Source organism: Sylvia atricapilla, chromosome 3 (genome assembly GCF_009819655.1).
Source record: "Sylvia atricapilla isolate bSylAtr1 chromosome 3, bSylAtr1.pri, whole genome shotgun sequence".
NCBI classification, from domain to species: domain Eukaryota; kingdom Metazoa; phylum Chordata; class Aves; order Passeriformes; family Sylviidae; genus Sylvia; species Sylvia atricapilla.
Window position 1 is genome coordinate 53234921 of NC_089142.1, and position 20468 is coordinate 53255388.

At 40.4% G+C, this 20468-nt stretch overlaps 1 protein-coding gene across 1 annotated transcript in view; it reads right to left on the reverse strand.

Moving 5' to 3' along the window:
- The window catches only part of THEMIS (thymocyte selection associated), a 73837-nt gene extending 57965 nt beyond the window's left edge, over positions 1 to 15872 (reverse strand). The window contains exons 1-2 of the mRNA XM_066314414.1: positions 15737 to 15872; positions 1640 to 1798 (exon numbers count right to left, since the gene is read on the reverse strand). Of these exons, the coding sequence (XP_066170511.1) occupies positions 1640 to 1798; positions 15737 to 15860 (283 nt within the window). The 5' untranslated portion in view covers positions 15861 to 15872. The remainder of the gene's footprint in view (positions 1 to 1639; positions 1799 to 15736) is intronic.
- Positions 15873 to 20468: the final 4596 nt, after the last annotated feature.

Consider the following 20468-nt stretch of genomic DNA (forward strand, 5'->3'; position numbering starts at 1 on the left):
AAAGTCTTTTAATAAGTGGTCATAGAAACCATTCTGATTCACAGGATAAGAAAAACATGAAAGTAAATTAAGACTTTACTGTGGAGGGGAAATGTTATATATACACAACTATTTCAGAGAGAAATTTGTATTTTAGGCACGGCAAATAAAGGCATAGCAGAAGATATTTTTCTGTAGAATTCAGATGAAACATTAGGCATAACCTAAACCCTATACATGCACATCCACACACTCTGGAATACACAGTAAGACTTTAGAAGAGCATCAATGAGGTTATTAAGTCAAGCACACTCAAACACTAGAAAACACTCATATTATGTTCCCCATGCAACATCAATTTAATTTTCCACGTACTTTCAGTACAACACAGTAATAATTAAGTATTTAAGGTTTTTTTACAAAACTGTAGCTTCATTCAGTCTGTTAGCTAGACTGATGACCAGAGTGAGTCCTGGCACAATCTCAGATTCTTGAAGCGTGTTGTGTTCTGTGTGTGCTCTGTACCAGTGTTTCCTTCCTGCAGGTGTCCCACAACTTCTCTCCCAGCTCTGTCCCACTCCCACTGCCCTCCTCATGCAGTTTTCCAGCTCTTCTTCTCTCCCCAAGGGGCTCCCATCACCTCTGCTGCCTGCAAGGCTCCCAGCACAGGAAACGTCCTACTTGCAAACTTGTGGGTGGGTGCTGCAAGTGCAGCTGCACCTTCCCCCAGTCTCTGAGCTTTGCATGAAAAGTCTTCATCCTTCTGTCCTGCTCTGAGGTCAAAACTTTTTCTACCATTTTGCTAACATTGTTTGCCTCCTCCACTTCTCACACAGGGGATACCTGCATGGGATACGCACTTCTCCCTCTGTGCTTTATTCACTTCTCTGTTCAATGCTGCTGGGCCCTAACAGTTGAGGAACTGAGATGAGAACAAAATTAAAAAATTGATAAATATGATGCATGGTGAACTAGTGTTGGGTTCATTACTTGGCCAGCTCTCCTTAGCAAGGCAACATGAAGAGAGAAAGATATGGTTCAAGTAACAAGTCAGTACCACATGACAAATTTCAAGTCCATTGTCCAAAATATGAATATATTTGGATTTCTCTATAGATTAGTTAAAGAGGTTTTTTAAGCAGAAAAACACATCCATTACCCTCTAATACTGTTTCCAAGCATGGAACAGACACTCCAGCCATCATAGTTAAAATAAATCATTAAAATAAAAGCAGTATTGAAAACAAGATATTAAAAATATTTTGTACCCAAAATAATAAAATATAGACATAGTAATTGTAAATAAATCATAGTTTGAGAACACAACAAGGAAGATTTCAGCTCAGACAAGGTTTGGCAAAGTCATAAGTAAATGAAAAGAATATTTTTGTTGTATTCTTACACCAAGGGACTCCAAGTGTAGAAAGCATTACCACAAAACTTTATAATATTAATCGTTTCCATCCAGGTTTGAGAAAGGACTGTAAGAGTTGAAATTTAAAAATTAGTTGACTGTGTCTTGTATCATCTGATAAACTGTATTCTTGACAGCTGAGTTGTAACCTCAAATATCAATCACGACAGCAAATCAATAAAATCAACAAAGGTGATTACTCAGGGCTGTAATTCCTCAAAAACATGTATGCATGAAATACTATACCAGGAAAACTTAATGGTAATTCCACTTTGTCTGAAAACTGGCTGACTTCATTTTTCTCACAGATACTTGCTATAAGCTTATTAATTTTGAAGCCAATAACTTTAATGACTTCTCCTGTTGACAGGGAGCATTCATTTCCAAACATCTCATAGACGGAGCCTGAAAAGAAATAAAAAAGGAAAGAAAAGCATTATTTAGCTTTTTTCTCACTTTGTCAAGTGTCTTTACCTCTTTAAGTGAACTTAAAAATAATACTTAATCTATATGAAATAATACTTGTGATAATTAACTGAATTTTCTTTTACTTCCACAGGGTCATGAGAAAAACCATCTTGTGACTTCAGTGACCAATCAGCTCTATGTGTACATAGTTCTTAAATGCATACAAGGAGTTCAAGGTCTGAAGAATCTACATTTGCAAATTAGTAGACCAAAATAGGTAGAGGTAGAGCATAGGATTACCAGTTTGTCAGGAGCTGTGTCCTTAAACCAGCTGGCAGAGGAGCTCAGGCACTAAAGGTACCTCTGCACAGCACAGGGCATAGCATATCCCATAGGAAACAACAGACTACAGCAGAAGACAAAAACCCACTGACTCCTGAAGGTGACCAGGGAGAGAACAGGAGACATCCAAGTGTAACTAGCATTTGAGCTTCCTGTGATAACAGAAGAACCTGAAGAAATTGGAAAGAAGTACAAGAAATTGGAAAACTGGCAAATTAACAATGGCAATCCCTGTCCCATGTTGAAATGAGCATACTGATTCTGATCTGGGAGCAAAAAATTTCTTTTCTGTCTGTCATGTTCAGAACTTTGAGAAAAGGAACAAAGCAATCCAGCCACATGTTTCAGCACTTCTTCAGCAAAACCTGGAACTGTATCTTGTCCTGCCAAAACCAGTCCTCCCTTCTCTATTCTAGTTGTGGTCAGCATTTATTGTTTCAGAAGCAGGTGCACAGGGAGAAGAATAAAGCCAAAAAACTCAAAAGCCAAGTTATGCAGAAGAAGAAAAATTCCTCCTGGTCTCTGCAGGAGATTTGCAGAAGTTTTGGGGCACGGGATCAATTAACTATATATAAAGGCAATGCAGTGAACACATTGTGTTCTATTTGTAGACAGAATTGCATTGAACACAGAACATCAGAAATGTTGACTTTAATACTAGCTTCAATTCTTCCGTGCATTTCCTCCCAAGAACTAAACAAGGTCTGTCCTGAAGTGATGTGGACGTGCCTGTTCTGAAATCTCATCTCAAAGGTTTTTTTGGTGAGAAAAATAGTTCTCATTTCCACTCCCAATACATTGGTGAGTGTATTTATTTATGCTCTCCTACTAATATTGTTCAGCTACTTAAAATACTTTTTCTCATTTCCATTTTTCCCTTCCCCAGAGGGTTCTCAGGGTTGATTTTGCCCTTTGCTTTATCTCCTCTGAGATTTTCCTTTGTACAATTGCTCTAAGCCCTTACTTACATCTTCTTCACTTTAAAGTAGTCTTTTATTTTTCCTTTTCATTTTTTTTTTTTTTTTTTTTTTTTTTTTTTTTTTTTCCTACCTAGGTAAACAGAATGGTATCAGGAAATGAGAAATATTTAAAACCTGACCTCTGGCTACATAGTTGCAACCAATAATTGAGAAGTCCTGTACTGAAACATCATAATTTCTGGCAGAACTCCTTCCCTTGAAGGGCAACACTCTTACAGCTTTCCTTGTAGTTGGTGGTGATGGTGGGGAGAAAAAAGTACAGCTTATCTTTATTTTTTCCCACCCAGGTGTCACATCAAAAAACCCACAACTATTAGCTGACTGATCTTCCTAATGTTCATTCAAGAATAATTTTAGTCCTGAATATAGCCTGGGCTGATAACTATCTCTTACTGAGTCTGTGATCTATTTATTAACTCTACTGCAGCACTTGCAAATGACAAGCACTTGACTATCTCCTAGACCTCAAGATAAGTTATTGGGAGCCCAGCCTGAGCGTAACTTTTTCTTGTTTTAGCCTAAACCTACCCAAAGGCTCAATAGAGCACCACAAAACAACAGGAGAATGATGGAGAGTAACTCTGGTTATGTGTGCTCTGTTGTGAATACATGTCCAGACGAAGCTGTTCGTGGCTTGTGCAATGCTCTCAACAATTGAGATGGACACCAGAAAATCCTCAGCTTCCCTGAAGAAGCTGTAGGTTTTTAACCCCCTGAAGAAGGAATCTTGTTTGAAAAAATAAAAAAAAAAAAAAAAACACACAAATAAACAAACAAAGAAACAAAAAACCCCCAAAAAACAAAAAACAAAAAACAAAAACCTTCAGGAAGATGCTTTTCACAGGCTGGATGAGACAACATTCCCTGCTTTCCCTTGCTGAGGACCCTATACAGGCTTAAGGGCTCTGCCTTACTTAGATACCAAACTCACCCAGCAGGCCTTCTGCTGCACACCAGGATGATGACTAACTCAGAGATATTCTGGATTATAGTGCCACAAAACTATCAGCCTGTGCCAGGGGAAGAACCATGCTGTTTAAGCACACTTTCAACAATTCTAGTACTGAGCAGAAGACCAAGAGAGCTGCTGCCCTTTAACAAAGAAGAAAGAGACGATTTTCTTATTGTAAAAATAAGTGCATAGTTGTTTGCTCTCTTCAGTCCCTTAGCAATTCAACACAGACTAACTCAGCTGTCTCTATGGAAATTGCTACAGCTCCCATCCCAGGAGCCTGGCTGCTGCTAACTTGAAGTGCCATGTCTACTCACTCTTTTAATATTTCCAGGTATAATGACTCCCCATTTCCCTGGGCAGCCTGTTCCAATGTTTAACCACTCCTTCAGTGAACGTGTTTTTTCCCAGTTTTTGAGATGTGCACACCTTGAGGCCATTTTCCCTCGTTATTTCACTGGTTACCTGGAGGAAGAGAATGACCCTCATCACACCCTCCTTTTAGGTAGTTTTAGAGAGTGATAAGGTCTCCCCTTAACCTCGTTTTCTTCAGGCTTAAATTCCCCAGCTCCCTCAGCTGCTCCTCATAGGATTTATGTTCAGTCTCCTTCACCAGCTGTTTTACTTCTCTGGGCATACTTCTCTGAGTTCACCACAAATACATTTCAGATTATATTCAAAACTGTATCCAAACTCAACAGCTGACCATGTTCTCTATAATAAGATGAACTAAACTCCTACATTTTGGTTTGTTCAAGATCCGAATCCAAATGTAATTTTTCTGGCTTTCACTTGATATCCATATAAACAATTTTGATATAATCTCAGACCAGGATATTCCCAGAAGTGCTGGTCAATTGCTCTTTCTTTTCTAAGATTTTTTTCCTAAGATTGAGGTGCTGCTCCAGCACCTCAATATCTTTCTTGTCATTCTTTCGCCACCAATCTCTGGGCTTGGCCATCCAGCCGGTTTTATATTCAGTGATGAGTACATTTGTCCAAGCTGTGGGCTCCCAACTATCCCAAGAGAATGCTGTGAGAGACTGTGCCAAAGGCTTTCCTAGAGTCTCACTAGGCAACATCCACAGCCTTTCCCTCATCCACTAAATGGAGCAATTAAGGGACTAAAGCTCTCAAAAAAACTATTATTGAAGAATATTTAATGACTATTTCAGTCTATATCTGCAACAGAGTGATACCACAAATCCCCCCAAGAAAAATAAAATCAAAGGAGCACATTGGTCCTACCCTCATAGAAATTAATATGGGTAGATAATCCACTGGCAAACAAAATGTTTTGTAATACCACCAGTGTGGACCACAGGATAGTACTTTTTACTTTTTAATTTTTTTTTATTATTTGCAGAGGAGAAGTTGGATAGATAGATCATATAACCAAGGAATAATGGAGGTATGCCATCACATTTGCCATGCAATTAAAGACATCAGAGACCAACTTTTAGCAGCTTATCAATAGTAAAACATATATTACCAGATTTATCTGAAATAGGCCAAGAGATTGAAAGATTATGAGGGTGAGAGATTGGGTGGATGATTGCTAACTGAGACCGTGATTGCCGAAACCTCATTTTTTGTCAATACTAGAATAAAAAAAAATAAAAAATTAAAAATTAAAATCTGCCAGGCACATTTTTTGGGGTGCAATTGCACATGCAGTATTGATTTTAATTACATATTTGTCTGCAACTAGATTGCTTTGGCCCTGATTTTAGCCCTTGCTTGGCAGTTTGCCTGGAATAATACAATGAAGATTACATTCAGACAAGTAAAATGTTACCTAGGCACTTGCAGCAAATATTTGTGCTGGTAAATGGGAGCCAAGGAAACTGCATAGCTTTCAAAAAGGATAATAAAAGTTCTTTTTCCTTTAGAAGCCGTGATAATTAATCTTAAAACATTTTGAAATTTCCCACTTTGTGACAAGGTGACCCTGAGAGATTTTACTTCAGCTGTGTAATGTGGATCCCCTCACAAAATATATTGAAAAATAAAATTAAAATGCATGTTTTAAACATTTATTTGTTGTTGCACAACAATAACTTTGTTCTTCCCACTCAAGTCACAAAGAAAATGTAACTCTTTGAAAATGTATATCGAGTAGCCTTGAGAACAGAACCTTTTGAGAAAGATATATGCAATATAATGCAAAAAAAAAAACCAAAACCCAAACCAACATTTTAGCAGAACCCAGAATAAAGCAGTCTATTTACAGTGATCAAACAATGCTCCTGAAGGCTGTAATTAAAGAGCTTGTTGCCTTTGAAAAAACCTTTTATGGAATGTTACTTTGTTCAATAAAAAACACATTTATATCCTTTCATAAGCTCATCTCTAGTTTGACAATCTGTATTATCAATCACCGTGATCAGATCAAAGCAAGCACCACAGTTGGTTCAGTATCTTTTCCTTCCATCTTTTCTAAAACGTTAAGCAGCCACACCACCATCCTCCCTTAACATAAGCCCTTTATTTGATTTATTTCTCATTATAGGCACAAGAAGAGCATTTTTGTATTAAAGACAGCAATATAAAGTATAAGTACAGTGAATGCCTGAGATGGAGGATGTCATTCTTCATGTCATGGCATCTGACAGTACCACTGAAATAAATATTTTATAATGCAAGGTGAAACAATAAAATATCTCAGTAATACATCCTTTTTTCTTCCCAGCAGCTTGGAGCCCCATTAGGTGACTGCTCTTGGGAAGCTGATAGAAAGCTGATAGAAAGCAGGGCTCACAATCAGGCCCGTGAGTAAACAGCAGTAACACATCACGGGGATGGAGCTCCCCTTTGCCCAATGCCTCTGGGCAGTTTAGCACCGAGGGCAAGGGAGAGCGATACAAACGAGATAAAAGACTTGACTAAGGTGGCACAGAGGATTATTCAGCAGGGGTGAAGCTCAAGCCCAGGCTGGCTGACTCCCAGTCTCACAGCCGGTTGGCTGCAGGCTGCTGTTAAGCACTTCCAAGTGGTTTTGTTTTTTTTTTTTTTTTTTTTTTTTAACAAAGACCAAGCTTTTTTCCTAACAAAGCCAAATTACTTTGGAGGCCAAACACTAGGCATTGACTCCTTAGTCCCATGAGTTTGAATCCTTGAAGGAAAATATCCTCTCTTTCATGTCTCAGTAACACTCCCTGAATTCATTGCAGCGGGCAGGCTGAGCAGCCTTTGAAAGAAGATCCAAAGAACCGGGAACCTGGCTGCTTAGCAGGGAGATGAAAGATCTCCCTACGTCTCCTGAAAGGGTAGAACTTTGTCCCAATGTCCTTTTCCCAGTGCTCCTTTCTCCACTATTAAGTTGTCATCGGTTGCCCATATGGGTGCTGTCTTGGCTATCAGAGGTGACTCTGTTTCAGGGGCTGGTGAAATTGTTCTGCTTTCACATAAAGGCTCCATCCCCTGGTGCAGCCATTCAGCCAGAATTACAATAGCCCATTCTCCCCTACAACATAGCTCAGCTGAAATCACAGTTTTATTAAGGCTGTTGCAGGCTCTCAAAGTAATATGAAGGGCATAATGGGTCTATAATTAGTGTCAATAAAAAAAGGTATCATTCTTTATGGGCATTATTTGAGGGCTAGCCAATTGTTCAGAGTTTATGCTCCTTGGCAAGAAAAGAGATCTATTTTAAAGTTTAAGGAGGAGAGTTTTGCTTAATCATTTTAATAATTTCAATCATTTCATACTCTGATTAAGCAGAAGGAAAAGCAAACAATTTGTGATGAGGAGACATTAGGTGGCTTTTTTTCCCAGTCAAATACCTCCTGAGCACCAAAGCTGCTCTGCAGCCGGCCAGATTTCCCCCACTAAACTCGAATAATCCAATGTCTTGTAGGGAAGAGGCTGGAAATTATGCACAATGACAGGCAAAGAAGGATGCATGCCCCAGCTTCTCTCTCTAACCCCAGGCTGTGAGAGTGGCTGCAAACGGGAGAAACACCTCTATGGCTTTTCTCCACCCCTTTCTTCCTAGCCCCAGAAGCTGCCCCCACGGAGTGCAAGTGAGCCCAGCTCTCCAGTGCCACACGGTGCTCCAGATGCTCGAGGACAGAAGTGGCCATGAAGGCAGTGTGAATTTGAGTGGAGTTTGAATTTGTCAAGTGACAGAGCAACTTATTGGGCTTTCAAAAACCTCTTCTCTCTTTAACGTGTTCTAAGCAAAAAAAACAATCTTTAGGTTTGATCAGTTTGGGACACAAATCCCCCAAAAGACTCCATGCAAAGATGCATCTTATCTAGGTCATACCTACTTCAGCTGTGACATGTCTGATTTTTGCCAGCATGAAGCCATCAAAAAACAAAAGCCGTTAAGATTTATCTTTTGCCATATAAAGTCAAACTTCAAATGTCAAGTGCTTTAAGCCATTTCAATCATAATAGACTTTAAAAAAAATTACTCCTGCAGTTTCTGATTTATTCCTTTCCTGATAACTTAATGGTCTTTTTTTTTTAAATAAATGCATTCTTCTGATTCTCATCTATTCAGAGGCTGACACACTGCATGTGGCAGCAGAACTTTATGTGTGCAGCACCCAGTATAATGGAAAGAGCAAGTGAAACCACAGCTCCCTGTGAAACACCTTTGACATTTTATTTGGGTTTACCCAAATGAGTCAGAATTACTACAGCAGTGAAGACAATGCCCAAACCTGATTTTGAACAGCATTAGTCATTGCTACAGCTGTTCATGATTTATTAATTTAATTAATTTTCTTTACATTAATTTACATTTCTAAGCATTAATCACTTAGAATTTAATATGCTTATTTACATATATGTTCAACAAAAAAACTACATTTTGTTGGAAGAGGCTTAGGAAGGCTGCTCAAACTGAGTTGCAGGATCAGGTCAGTGTTGGGCATTTCACAGGGGCAGTCCAGAACTGGAAACATGTTCAAACAGCTTCCTCTGCTAAGATCAGAGCATATTGCCCCTTGTGCCATTTCTGTGTGTCCAAGTGAGCTAACCAGAAACAGTGGACCTGGACAAATGCCATGTTTCTTCATGAACAGATCAGCAGGTACTTGAAGAAAAAGTTTTGTCACAAAAGCCCTGTAGCTCAGAAATAGTGTGTGTAGCTCAGAAACAGTGTGTGGTCATGGGCTTGAGTACTGTGGGGCATTTATCTCAGGATCTTCCCTTCTATGCAATTTAACATAGTTGTCGCCTCATCTTTCCAGAGCCTGAGTTTGTGAAAATTATCTTAGTATTTTTATAAGCTTTTTATAAGTTCATGGGAAGGGAAACAAGGCCTCTCCTGCTACAGACCTCCTCCTCCCTTCCCTGGAGCCCAAGTGCAATGGCAGCTGGGGAGCTCTCTGCTACAGGACACCAGCACACTGAGGGAGCCTCAGCAAGCCAAGACAAGGACTTGACCCCTGCATTGAAACAAACCAGGCAATTTGGGAATTCTTCCTACCTCCTGTGCCATCCATGGGGAAGCCCAAAACTGAATGTTACAGAATGAAAATCCCCTCAAAGTGGATCCTCAAATCAGCTTCACCCTTACTGCCAGCTACCCAGGGTCAGATTTTTCTCAATCAGATTCTCACAAAAGAGAATCCAAACTATCTGTTACTCTGGCTGTACTCACGGCTCTTGCTCCTACTTGCTCAAACAAGAGGAGCAAGAACAACTGTATTCAAAGGAAACAATCCTTCCACTTTTTGATAGGTTTGGCTTCTCTATCTTCAAAGTACAAAGACACAAATTAGTAAGAGAATGCACTGTACTACAAATTTCACCAATTTCATTTGCAGTTCTCCCTTGGCATGCACTCCACTGAGAATCCACCCAGTAAATGCAGAGAACATTTTCAATTATATTTTGCTCTAAGAAATACAGCCCTAATTATCTTCATCAAAGCTGTCTATGCTTGGCCTCTGTTTAAATTATTTGTTGCTTTTTGTAATAAAAAGTAGGTTTATTAACCTGAAGCGGCAGTTTGCTTGTTTTATTCCTACGTGTTACAGACTTCATATCCTAGCCTTCATCAGCTCATCAGCTTAACACACTTGACAAGGAAACAGGATTTGTTCTCTCCAGGTTAGAAACAGCAAAAAAAAAAAAAACCCAAAAAACCAAAAAACCAAAAAACCAAAAAACAAACAAACAACCAAACAAACAAAAAACAAAAAAAAAAACCCAAAACCCCCCCAAAAAACTACCGTACATGATCATTTTTGAACTGTTAGTGTTGAGAGATATTTCTTGTCTAAATTAGGACTTGGGACAGCTGAGATTGGATAGATAAGGCTTCCTTTTGTGTTCAGTTTGCCTAGCTACAGTGACAGGGTTGACAAGACCTTTTGAACTCTGTTGATGCTCAGCAGACCCCATCACTTCCCTGAAATGCTTGCAGAAATACATGCTGGAAATATTCCATTTCCCAGTCACAGAAGCAGAGAAAGTGAAACCAAAACTGCAGGGGCAGCGAGCCGGCAAGAGGAACCATGAGTCATGTTGTTTATAGTTCACCAAAATGAGTTTTGAAATGGAACTATTCACCCAAAGGGTTTTGTTTGGCATTGCCTCTCATGCAGCTGTCAGAGAGCACCAAGCATTTGCCCGGAGGAGGAGTCCCAACCTGTCAATTCTAAGAATCTTTAAATTCCTTAGGTCTGGAAGGACATTAGCCAAGGATGTACATGTGACCACACATGTTGCCTCTTCCCACTATTTTCTCCCTGTACAGATCTAGATCTGGCACTTTCCTAAACCCCAGAGACTGGAGTACCACAGCTACAGCATGCTGCTCTGCAAACCCAGCCTGCAGAGGTGGAGGCTGCTCGCTTAGAGTTCCCTTCTCCTCAGAGAAGGAGTAGATAGTGTCCTAATGTGTTGTAAAAGAGGGTACGTCCTGGAACAGCAATCTACACAGTGCACATACTGTTTTCAAATAACTGAACTGCAGATCAGAACTACAAACTCTCTCCTCACTCTGGAAAGTCCCAACCCCTGAAGAAATGGGGGAATACCACTACTGATATATGTGTTCACGTGGGGCAAGAATGAGAAGATTGTGGGTAGGCTAATGACAACAAACACCAACAGAAGAGGTGCCTTGAGCAGTCCTTCATTTTTCACAATTAAAGTTGGCACTTTTTACTGTTCTGTCACTGGTTAAATTAAGCCTGCAAAATATTAAATTCAATTACCCATAAAATAATTATATCAGTATTAAAACAGACAATTTTTGCAACATAAAGATGAAAGCCCACACTTGCATGCTATCTGTAAAAATCAGTGGTCAGACAGTACTTACCTCACTAAGTATCAATATTTACTAAAATGATCAAAGAAAGATATCTGATCAATCAAATCAGTTCCCAATAGAGTTTCAGCAATCTAATTTTTTAATAACATATTTTAATGAGCTATTAAATTGTCATGTACTTCAGTCTGCACTATAGTTCCTTTCTAATCAGTGCTGATTACCAAGTTATTTGTATCTGGCAGGCTTGCTTGCATTTTATAATCATCCTTCTTACTCCCTTCAGAGATTCAACAGTACAGTCCAGTTTCTGTGGCAAGGACATTTTAATTGCAGAGCCCAAAGCAACTGCCCTGAGAGGCATCCCTGGCATTTGTAACAATACCATCTCCTTTCAGCTGTGTTTCTGTTTTCAAACCAGGGATAACAAATATTTCTTTGCTTCTGTATGGACTTTTGAATATGGTGATAGGCATTTTTGGAAGAACTCAGGGCTCTTATAAACACCCCACATTTCTGACTTTGCAAAGTGTCAGACAGTGGTCGGTGATGGTTGCAGGTTGAGTCTCTGATTATGCAGCCCCACACAGCTGGAGCCAAATGGGAATAGGAACATGGAAGTGTGAACAAGTGCCTCAAACCTTGACTATTCTGCCTAGAGGCAAACTGGTAAGGCTTCAACCAACCCTTAAGTCCAGGTGTAGCATGAAAATTACTGATATCAATCAAGGAAAATGCTTTCCTCTTCTTCATGCCAGGAACAGAGAGGTAAACAGGAACTGAACTTCCTGAGAAAGGAGTCTAAATCATCATATTCACTACCAACAGCAAAAGTTCAATTGCCCATAGCTTTTCTAGCTGAAAGTATTCCATGTGGAAGCAGTGTCTACAAAGTCATGTCCATTTGCAGTTTGGGGAACTACATTTAAATACATCACATTCCATTAATATCAGCAGGAACATAAATTTTTTATAGGCCAGTAGAGACTAATGGTAGAATGAGTGTGCACAGCATACATTTTCTACTTGCTCTCCACTGGGAAGAGTAGCAGGCAGGCTTGGGTCTGAAAGGAGAGATCTAGATTGTATTTGGTGTAACATGGATATAGAGGCAGAATGGATTCTTTCAGAGATGTTACCTTGCCAAAGGCAAGCAAATTCCCACACTCTCCCTGGAGCTTGACTTTGCAGCTTCTAATAAAAGTAGCTCACCACATGGAAAACCATCCATCCTCACAAAGCATTACACTTTTCTTATGCTTCCAGAGGTACTGAAAATCTATTGGGAACTGTAAGGCTAGTTTGCAAGTCCTGTGTTTGTAAAATCATTAGACCTAAGTGCAGTGAAAATGTTGTTTCCAATAGAGTAAAAGGAGAGTTTCATCCCTGTAGCACATAGAGCACTAGAGAAGAACAGTGAATCAATTACACTGTGTTGTCTTATTATCATGTATCTTGGTGTAGCCTTCTTTGGTTGGTTGCTACAGCTTTGATGTGACGCCTCTAATGGGTGCAGTAGACCATTATTTACTGTTAGCCATTCTGTGTACCTTGCTAAGATATGTTAAGAAATCTTGCTTTATCTAGGGGGGCAGGTTGTGAAGAGGGGAATATACACTAACATTTACATCTACAAAAATTCTTCCTATTTTAAATTACACAGGAAAACTAAGTATCCCTGATGACTGATCAGTTTCAAACGTTCACATGTAATGCTTTTTCAATTGATCTTCTCCCTTACTATCTGCAGGTTGTGCTGAGAATGGTTACAGATTCCTACGAAATCCCATTCCACAAAGCCATTTAGCTGACCAGGCTGACTGTGTAGCCATTTGGGAGCTATTACAATCAGTGCACAAATGCCCAGATTTGGTCCCAGCAGCCACAGCAATAAACCCATATTCCCTGCTGATAGACCTGCCATTACCCACACTGTGATTGCTGGTGTACTGCATGGGGTAAGAGAGATCAAAGAGGTTGTTGCAGGGGCAGAGGGAACTGCCTGAGGAAGGACTAAAGAGTGGTTGTCCTAATGGAAACTTGAAGTGCGCAAAGTGGCCTGTTCTCCAGTTTAGCAATAGAACAGGAGTTACTTCAGACTCTCTCTGAAGCACTAGTCTTGCAATAGAAAATGTAACATAAATCATAATGCAATCACAGAACAATGTGTTCACCCCAGCTGGCAAGTACAGAAGAGAGGAAAATATTCAGAAAAGATCTGACACAGACAGAGAGCTCAGGGAAGGAGGGAGAGAAAAGAGAGCGAGGGCCTGGCCTGAGAAGACCTTTTGTAGCCCTAGATCCTGCAAACCTACCAGGCACTGAGTGTCTTGAGCACCTCAATCTTTCTCTGAAACAAGGAAGAAGAGGAACTCACAGAAGCCTACTACAGGACATCAGTGTTTCTAAGTACCTGCAAGTGTTTTTGGGATATGCTGGCTGTGTGGGCAAGGAGCCAAGTAGATTATATCAGTCTTGCTTGTTGTACAAACAAGAGACTCATGCATGGCTGTCAGAGCTGCAGCTGCTGTGCTGGTGGAACATGTATGAGAACAGTTGAGAGGCCACCAGAAGCTGAGGACAGGAAGAAGTGGTACTGCTGAAGACCGAAAAAACATCGGAGTAACACGAGGGCTGTCACTTTTTATTGCTAATATTCTCAGGTCTCTAGAGCACATACCATCCCCTCCCAAGGCTAGTCAACAACTAATAGCTTTTTTCTTTCACATGCGAGGAGTTGCTGCAGAATGGTCTGTGGGCTAACTCACCAGTGTTTTTCTCCTCATGTGGAAGGGTTTAGACAGTAAATAGAATCACAACCTGAAATACTCTGGCTACAAAAATGTACTGGTATAAGTTTTACCATCCATGAGCAGCAGGATGTAGACTGTAGGAACAGTCTACAGCAGACAGTTGGGCTACAGTCATTCTATCATAGCATTTTGTGTGTACATATATATACACACACACACATATCATAGTATCTGTGTACACATATATATGTATATATATGCATACCTACATGTACAAATGCATACAACTTGTTTTCATATCACTTCTGCTTCCTAGCTGTGGGAAAAGAGATGAATACAGTGGCTACTCCAGCTTAAGGAGGTGATCTTCTCTTTCTTAGTTTTAATTCTACGCTTCATCACTTAGGCTGTGATTTTCTTATCAAGAACCTATTTGTCACAGTTGTTGGACCAGTTTAAAAGATAAAACTGGAACAGACCACATAGCAAAGTTCAGAAAAAGAGTATTTTTAAAAGTTTCTGGTAATTCTGGCTAAGTTTATTTCCCAGAACACTTTTTCTTTCTGTATCACTATTATTCATAGGTGTTTTCCAGACCAGCCAGGATGGGCAATCAGGAGCACATGGACAGTACACTACCATCACAGATTCAGTATGCCCTTTCCCATTTCCTTTCTGCCCAAAGAGGCTGCTGTCTTGGAGGGAAAAATCGCCCACTCTGGACACAGCTGCTGATTGCCAATCAAACTTTCCATGGCCACCTCCTCACTCCTTCTACCATGGAGCAGCATGGAAATATTTAGATTGATGTAAAGATAGATGTTGTGGATCCTGAAGTGGGTGTTTGGTTGAAGCTGAAGCAGACTTCAGCCCATTTCATGAAACTCTCTGTGTTTTATTAGTCGAATCCAAATTTTTCCCTTCCAGTGGCATGGAGGTAACTTTGTTTTTCTAGACTGATACATGGGCTTGATGTGATATCTTCACTATCATTGAACAAAGTCCATGCCCAAACCAAGACCAGATTTTTCGCTCTAATACAAGCCTCTTTACCACCTTTTGAGTGTGTTTTGTGGACAAACAGAGCACTACAAATATCATAAATACAGATGTGCAGCAGGAAACCCTAGTAAAATATTACCCCAGTGTTGCTCCTGTCCAGCTCATACCAACCCCTTTGCATTCTTGCATACTTGATGTGTCCCCAAATAGAGGACAGAATTTAAGGAAGTTCTTATGGTCCTTCATGGTCACTTTTCCAGACTCCCTGGTTCTTTATTTCTGAGGCAGAAGGCATTTCTCCATGGCAGCCCCAGAAGCTCAAGATGAGTTAAATCAATTAACCTCTGTGAGGTGATTTGCAGTTGCTGGATTGATGGGTCTGTGTAAGCAAAGCAAATTCATGTCTTATACTAGTACTCTTTCCAGGCTATGAAGAGGACTAACTACAGTTTCTTTTTTCACTGCCAGTGAGGAGATTTCACACTGCACTAATGACATTCCCAAAGCCATTGATAAAACACTCATCCTTCAGCTGGTGGAAAACTGCTAGGAGACAACTCCATGAGCATCCTTCCTGTGCCTCCCCAACATTCCACATTCCAGTCTGAAAGGCAACCTGATGTCAAATACAGCCTTGCAAAGCCCTGCAAGAAAACATTCAATGCTCACCTTGACAATAGATGCCTGACTGGATTTGGAGGACCCTGGGAAGGGCTCTGAGGTCCAGAGAATGAATGAACTTCTCCAGGGTAGAGGCCATGGTCTGCAGTCCTGTAGCATGTGGGTTTGGCATGAAAAGACCAGAGAAAAGCTCTCAAGACAGCAACATTCAGCCTGGTGCATGCTTTGCTCGAGAGCTCCGCAGCAGCGGGGAGGAGTGGCATGGGGAGGTACTTCTGCTTCCTTCCCTCTGTGGCTGCTTCCTCCCATGGGTGAAGCTGGAGTGGGGTAAGGCAGCTGGTGGCCTCATCAGCTGATTCTGGCCTCCACAGGAACCAAGGATCTGTGCCAGGCTGGGAGATGTGGGAGGTTGCTGGGGGTACTGGGCTCCAAAGGGGTAAGGGGGATCTGCTACAAAACTCCATTTCGTCAGTGATAGTTACTGACCCTGTGAAAAGAAGATACTGCATATCAGCCCTGACTAGAGCGGGGAAAAAATCCATCATATCTGGGTGGGGTGTTGTTGGTTTGTTGGGGTTTTTTTCCCCTCTTGGAACACAGCAAAATAGTTTGGTGTTTGTTTACTTTAAACCATAACTAACCTTTGAAGAAAATAAATTAAGCACTTTTCTGCCTTAAATATTTTATCTGGATATAAGACATACAAATAGAGTCCAAATAACTTCATCCTCTAAACAGACACTTAAACACAATATTGTCATGCAAAATAGTCAACATTTTTTTATGCCACCAATGATATGTAGGAATTTGGTTATGAAGTGCTTCATCTGGGAAGGGATTTTAAGAGGCAGTACCAGGTGAAAATCAGACTGGTGACAAACCGGCACTGATCCCAGTTCTGCCATTTTGAGCTTGATCAAGCACTTGTTTCAGCAGGAAACAAGTGCTTGTTCTGAAGAACAAAGCCATAGCAAATAAGCAACAGACTCAGATCAGGAGGAAAACTGAAGCGACTATGATTTCGTGTTTGTTCACACTGCTCTCCTGTCTCCCTGAGGGGTCAGGGAAAGTAGGAAGCGTGACCATTGTGATAAAACAATGAGCAAGCTAATCAAGCATTTATTTTCAAAAAGCTTACTAGCTTCATTTTCTCTATATGCAATATTTTGCAGGAGACAATATAACTCACATAATAAGAAAAATTACAATTAAAACGCTCAAATTCTTACAGTAGATGCATTGGCCATTGAAGTGCCAGGCTACCTATAGAGTCTGAAAAGTTTGTTGGCTTGGTCTTAACAAATGTTTCTCCAGAGAATGTGAAATTTATTTTATAAGTGGGGAGTCTCCAGGTGCAGAACTCACTATTGCCAGTCATTAATGCTGCAGGTGATGCAGGGAAAAGGAGTAACTGGACTTGGGATCTAGGACTCACAGTTATTATTAAAAGCCAAACTAGAGAACATACTCTTGCACAGCCAACAACTCATCAACTATTTTAATGCAATATATTACTTATTATCTCCTCCCAAGAAATCATATTTGAAATTACGCAAACATAATTGATTTGAGAGAGAGCTGGGGAAATTGCATGTATTCAGTGGTAATCAAAAGACCCATATGGTAAAAAGCTGGTTCTTACAAGCACAAAGCAGTGAAATGTGTGAGTGGTTTCAGTTATTTCAGTGGGACATCTTTGTATTTTTAAAGATTTTTGTGTGCAGTTCTAGCAATTTAAAGCCAACTTTCTTCGTACCGGCTCCCAAGGCTGTCAGGTGTTATGCCAATGCCAGCAGCAGGGCTATACCTGTACATATTGTTTTGATCAATGGATAAAGAGCCCCTAAGGCCATTTCTGTAGTTCCTCAATTCACTTGTACTTGGCTCTTCCCTTTGGTAAGACTGCCAGGAACAACACCACAAAAGAACATTTAACATGAATGGCAAACACACATACAAATTAATAAATGTTTTCAAAATTGCTTGAATCCAACAAAGCAAATGCACAAACAGACATGGATTTCACACACACACACAAAAAAATTAGAACAAAACCCGGTTCATGATGCTGAATCCAGCAGCTCAACAGCATGGATAAGGCAGCTGCAATTCTGTTCTGCAATGGCCAACAAGCAGCATGTGTTTCCAATACGGGCAGACACACAGCACCCGTATACATAAATACGCTGCCAGACACACAAATTAACCTCTACAGAAAACCCAACAAGCCCAAATCCTGTTCCTGTTCCCTTTTCTGGTTGATGTATTAGTAGGAAATACACACAAATGCATTTATGTAGTGGGAATCCCTCCAGCAGCTGAACTTAGGCACACCCAATGGCTTTTGATCTTGCTACCACTGGGGCATGAAAGCAGCTCTGGAGCACCAGAGCCTCTGTAATGTGCCTGGAAATACCCTGGAAATACCTCTGGGGTTCCTCTATGCACTGTTATTCCTATGTGGCTTGTGTGTGTGTGTCCAGAAACCAACTCTTATCACATAACCTAACAAAAGCAATTACCTTAGCCACAGTGAAGGAACTATAAATACACTTACTGAAATTGCAATTTAAATCAGGAATGCTACCCACTGATCATATGTATATGTTAGAGTCCCCAGATCTGCTAACACGTAGACTGGTAAATGGGAACCACTGACCTGTTCTTCCAAATGCTCTGCAGGAGATTTTCCAGTTTGATGGGTAAGGCCAAAACGCAGAGGAAAATAATTTGCCATCTCCAAACCATCCTTTAGCTTGGAGTGAGAGACCATCAGATTGTCATCATGGCAAAATAAGGGACCCTTTGGGGAGGTTTTCATATTGCAGACTAAATTCTTAGGATGATCTTGACTGAGAAAAATTCTTTTTATTTTGTCCAAGTTTCAATATTGAAGATTAGGACAAGTTGCTGAAAAGAAAGTATGTATACTGTATAATGTATGTATACTGTTCTGAGAGGAGGCAATATCTGACCCTGTTCTTCCCATGCAGAATGAACAGAGATCACAAACCTCTCCTTACCCCATCTTCAATTCTGTCATTCTTCACAAAGAGCCTGTCGGGACCTCAGTGTTTCCTCTGCCCTGTGTGAACCTGCAGGTACAATCAGCTTGGCCACTCCATCTCTACTGCCAGTGATGGGGTGAAGGTCAAGTTGAACAGCCAAACCTACAACAGCCAAAGTGACCATGAGTCCTCATGCAGCCACGGTGTTGGCTGCTCCAGCTGCTCTGAAGGTGCACACAAGCAGGGACCCATATCTCCCCAGGTGGAAAAGTCCTACTTATTCCCCAAGTGAGTGGCCAAGAACCAGATGCAGGGGAATGTGACTGAAAAAAAAAAGGTTAGCTAATTCAGAAGGATGGACACATAGACAAAACACAGAATTTTGAAAAATTTGTCCAGGAATATTTTTCTACCTTGCTGATGGGTTTAATTATTGTTTTTCAGAAAGTCAGTGAAATGTTCCAAGTTTCCAAAGAAAATCAGTTCTAAGCCTGTGAAGGTTTGCAATATATTTTGTGCTCTAGCCACATGTTAGATAAATGTGGCCATTAGTTGAGCTGGTTGAAGAGAAACTTTAAAACAATCCTGTAAATATGAAACTAGGCATTATGTCTATAGGAATATATGCACCATTTATTGAACTTAAAAACATTAGGGAAATGTATTTGATACAGTTGGCAGAACAGTAATTCCAAAGAGGAAAATGTTTTAGGGAAACTAAAAAGAGTCAGGAGATAGGTGTGAGTGAGGCTCATATGGAATGGTTACACTATCTTTTGAATCAAATTCCAGATATTGTAGGAAGTGCAATACACTTGCATACTTTTTTTCCAATGTAAGGTTGTCATGATTGAGAAATTAATATTCTCCAATTTAGTGTTCCCACTGAAAAAAACATGTAGTGCTTCTCTTCTCTTCCCTCCAACTGGAGACACAAAAGGCAAAGTTCACAGGCTGAGATAAGAACAATATACTGGAAACAGGAATGAGATAAGAAAATGAACAGTAACAACAACAAAAGTAATAATAAAAGTACACAAGAGAGAGAGTAAGTCACATGTAAAAATACTCACCACAAAGCCTGTGACAATAAGCAATACCAGATGGCCCCCTGCCATGACTTTTTTGACCAGAAGGAACCTCTTCTCCTTGGAAGCAGAGGTCCCTTTTCCCCTCCCCTAGCAATGATGTGAGGTGATATAGAATAACCTCAGAGTCCTAGCCATGGTCCTTACTGGCTACTGTAAAAAAATGTACCTGGATGAAACCAGAAAAAGGTGGAAACTCCACCTGTTATTAAAAATAGAGCCAGACTAAGCTGTAAGGAATCCTCCCTGACACAGGTGCATTGAGGTGTGAAGTAATCTCCCAGGGGAGCAGTGGACTCCTGGAATGTTTAAGCCTTGGCTAAAGGACTCTATGACACCACCAAGAACAATTCTGCTAAAGAAAGGGAGAAAGGTCATCTATTCCTGTGGATGGTTATCTGTATTGCCACCCTTCGTTTATAGGGATCTACTGTCTCAATACCCAAGTCAGGTGAACAGTATTGTATTCAGCTGTTCCAGAGGTGAACTGAGCATTAAAAGAAGCTGCAGAGACTTTCAGGAGCTGTGTCCTTTCTCTGTTAACCCACACTGGTTCTGGTAATACCAATCAGGTAATACCAATGCACCCAAGAAACACAACACTGAACTGACAGCTGCGCCCTTCCAATGGCCCTTGTGATGTAAAATGATGGTGTCAGCTTGAACAAACTGTCCCCAGTGTGA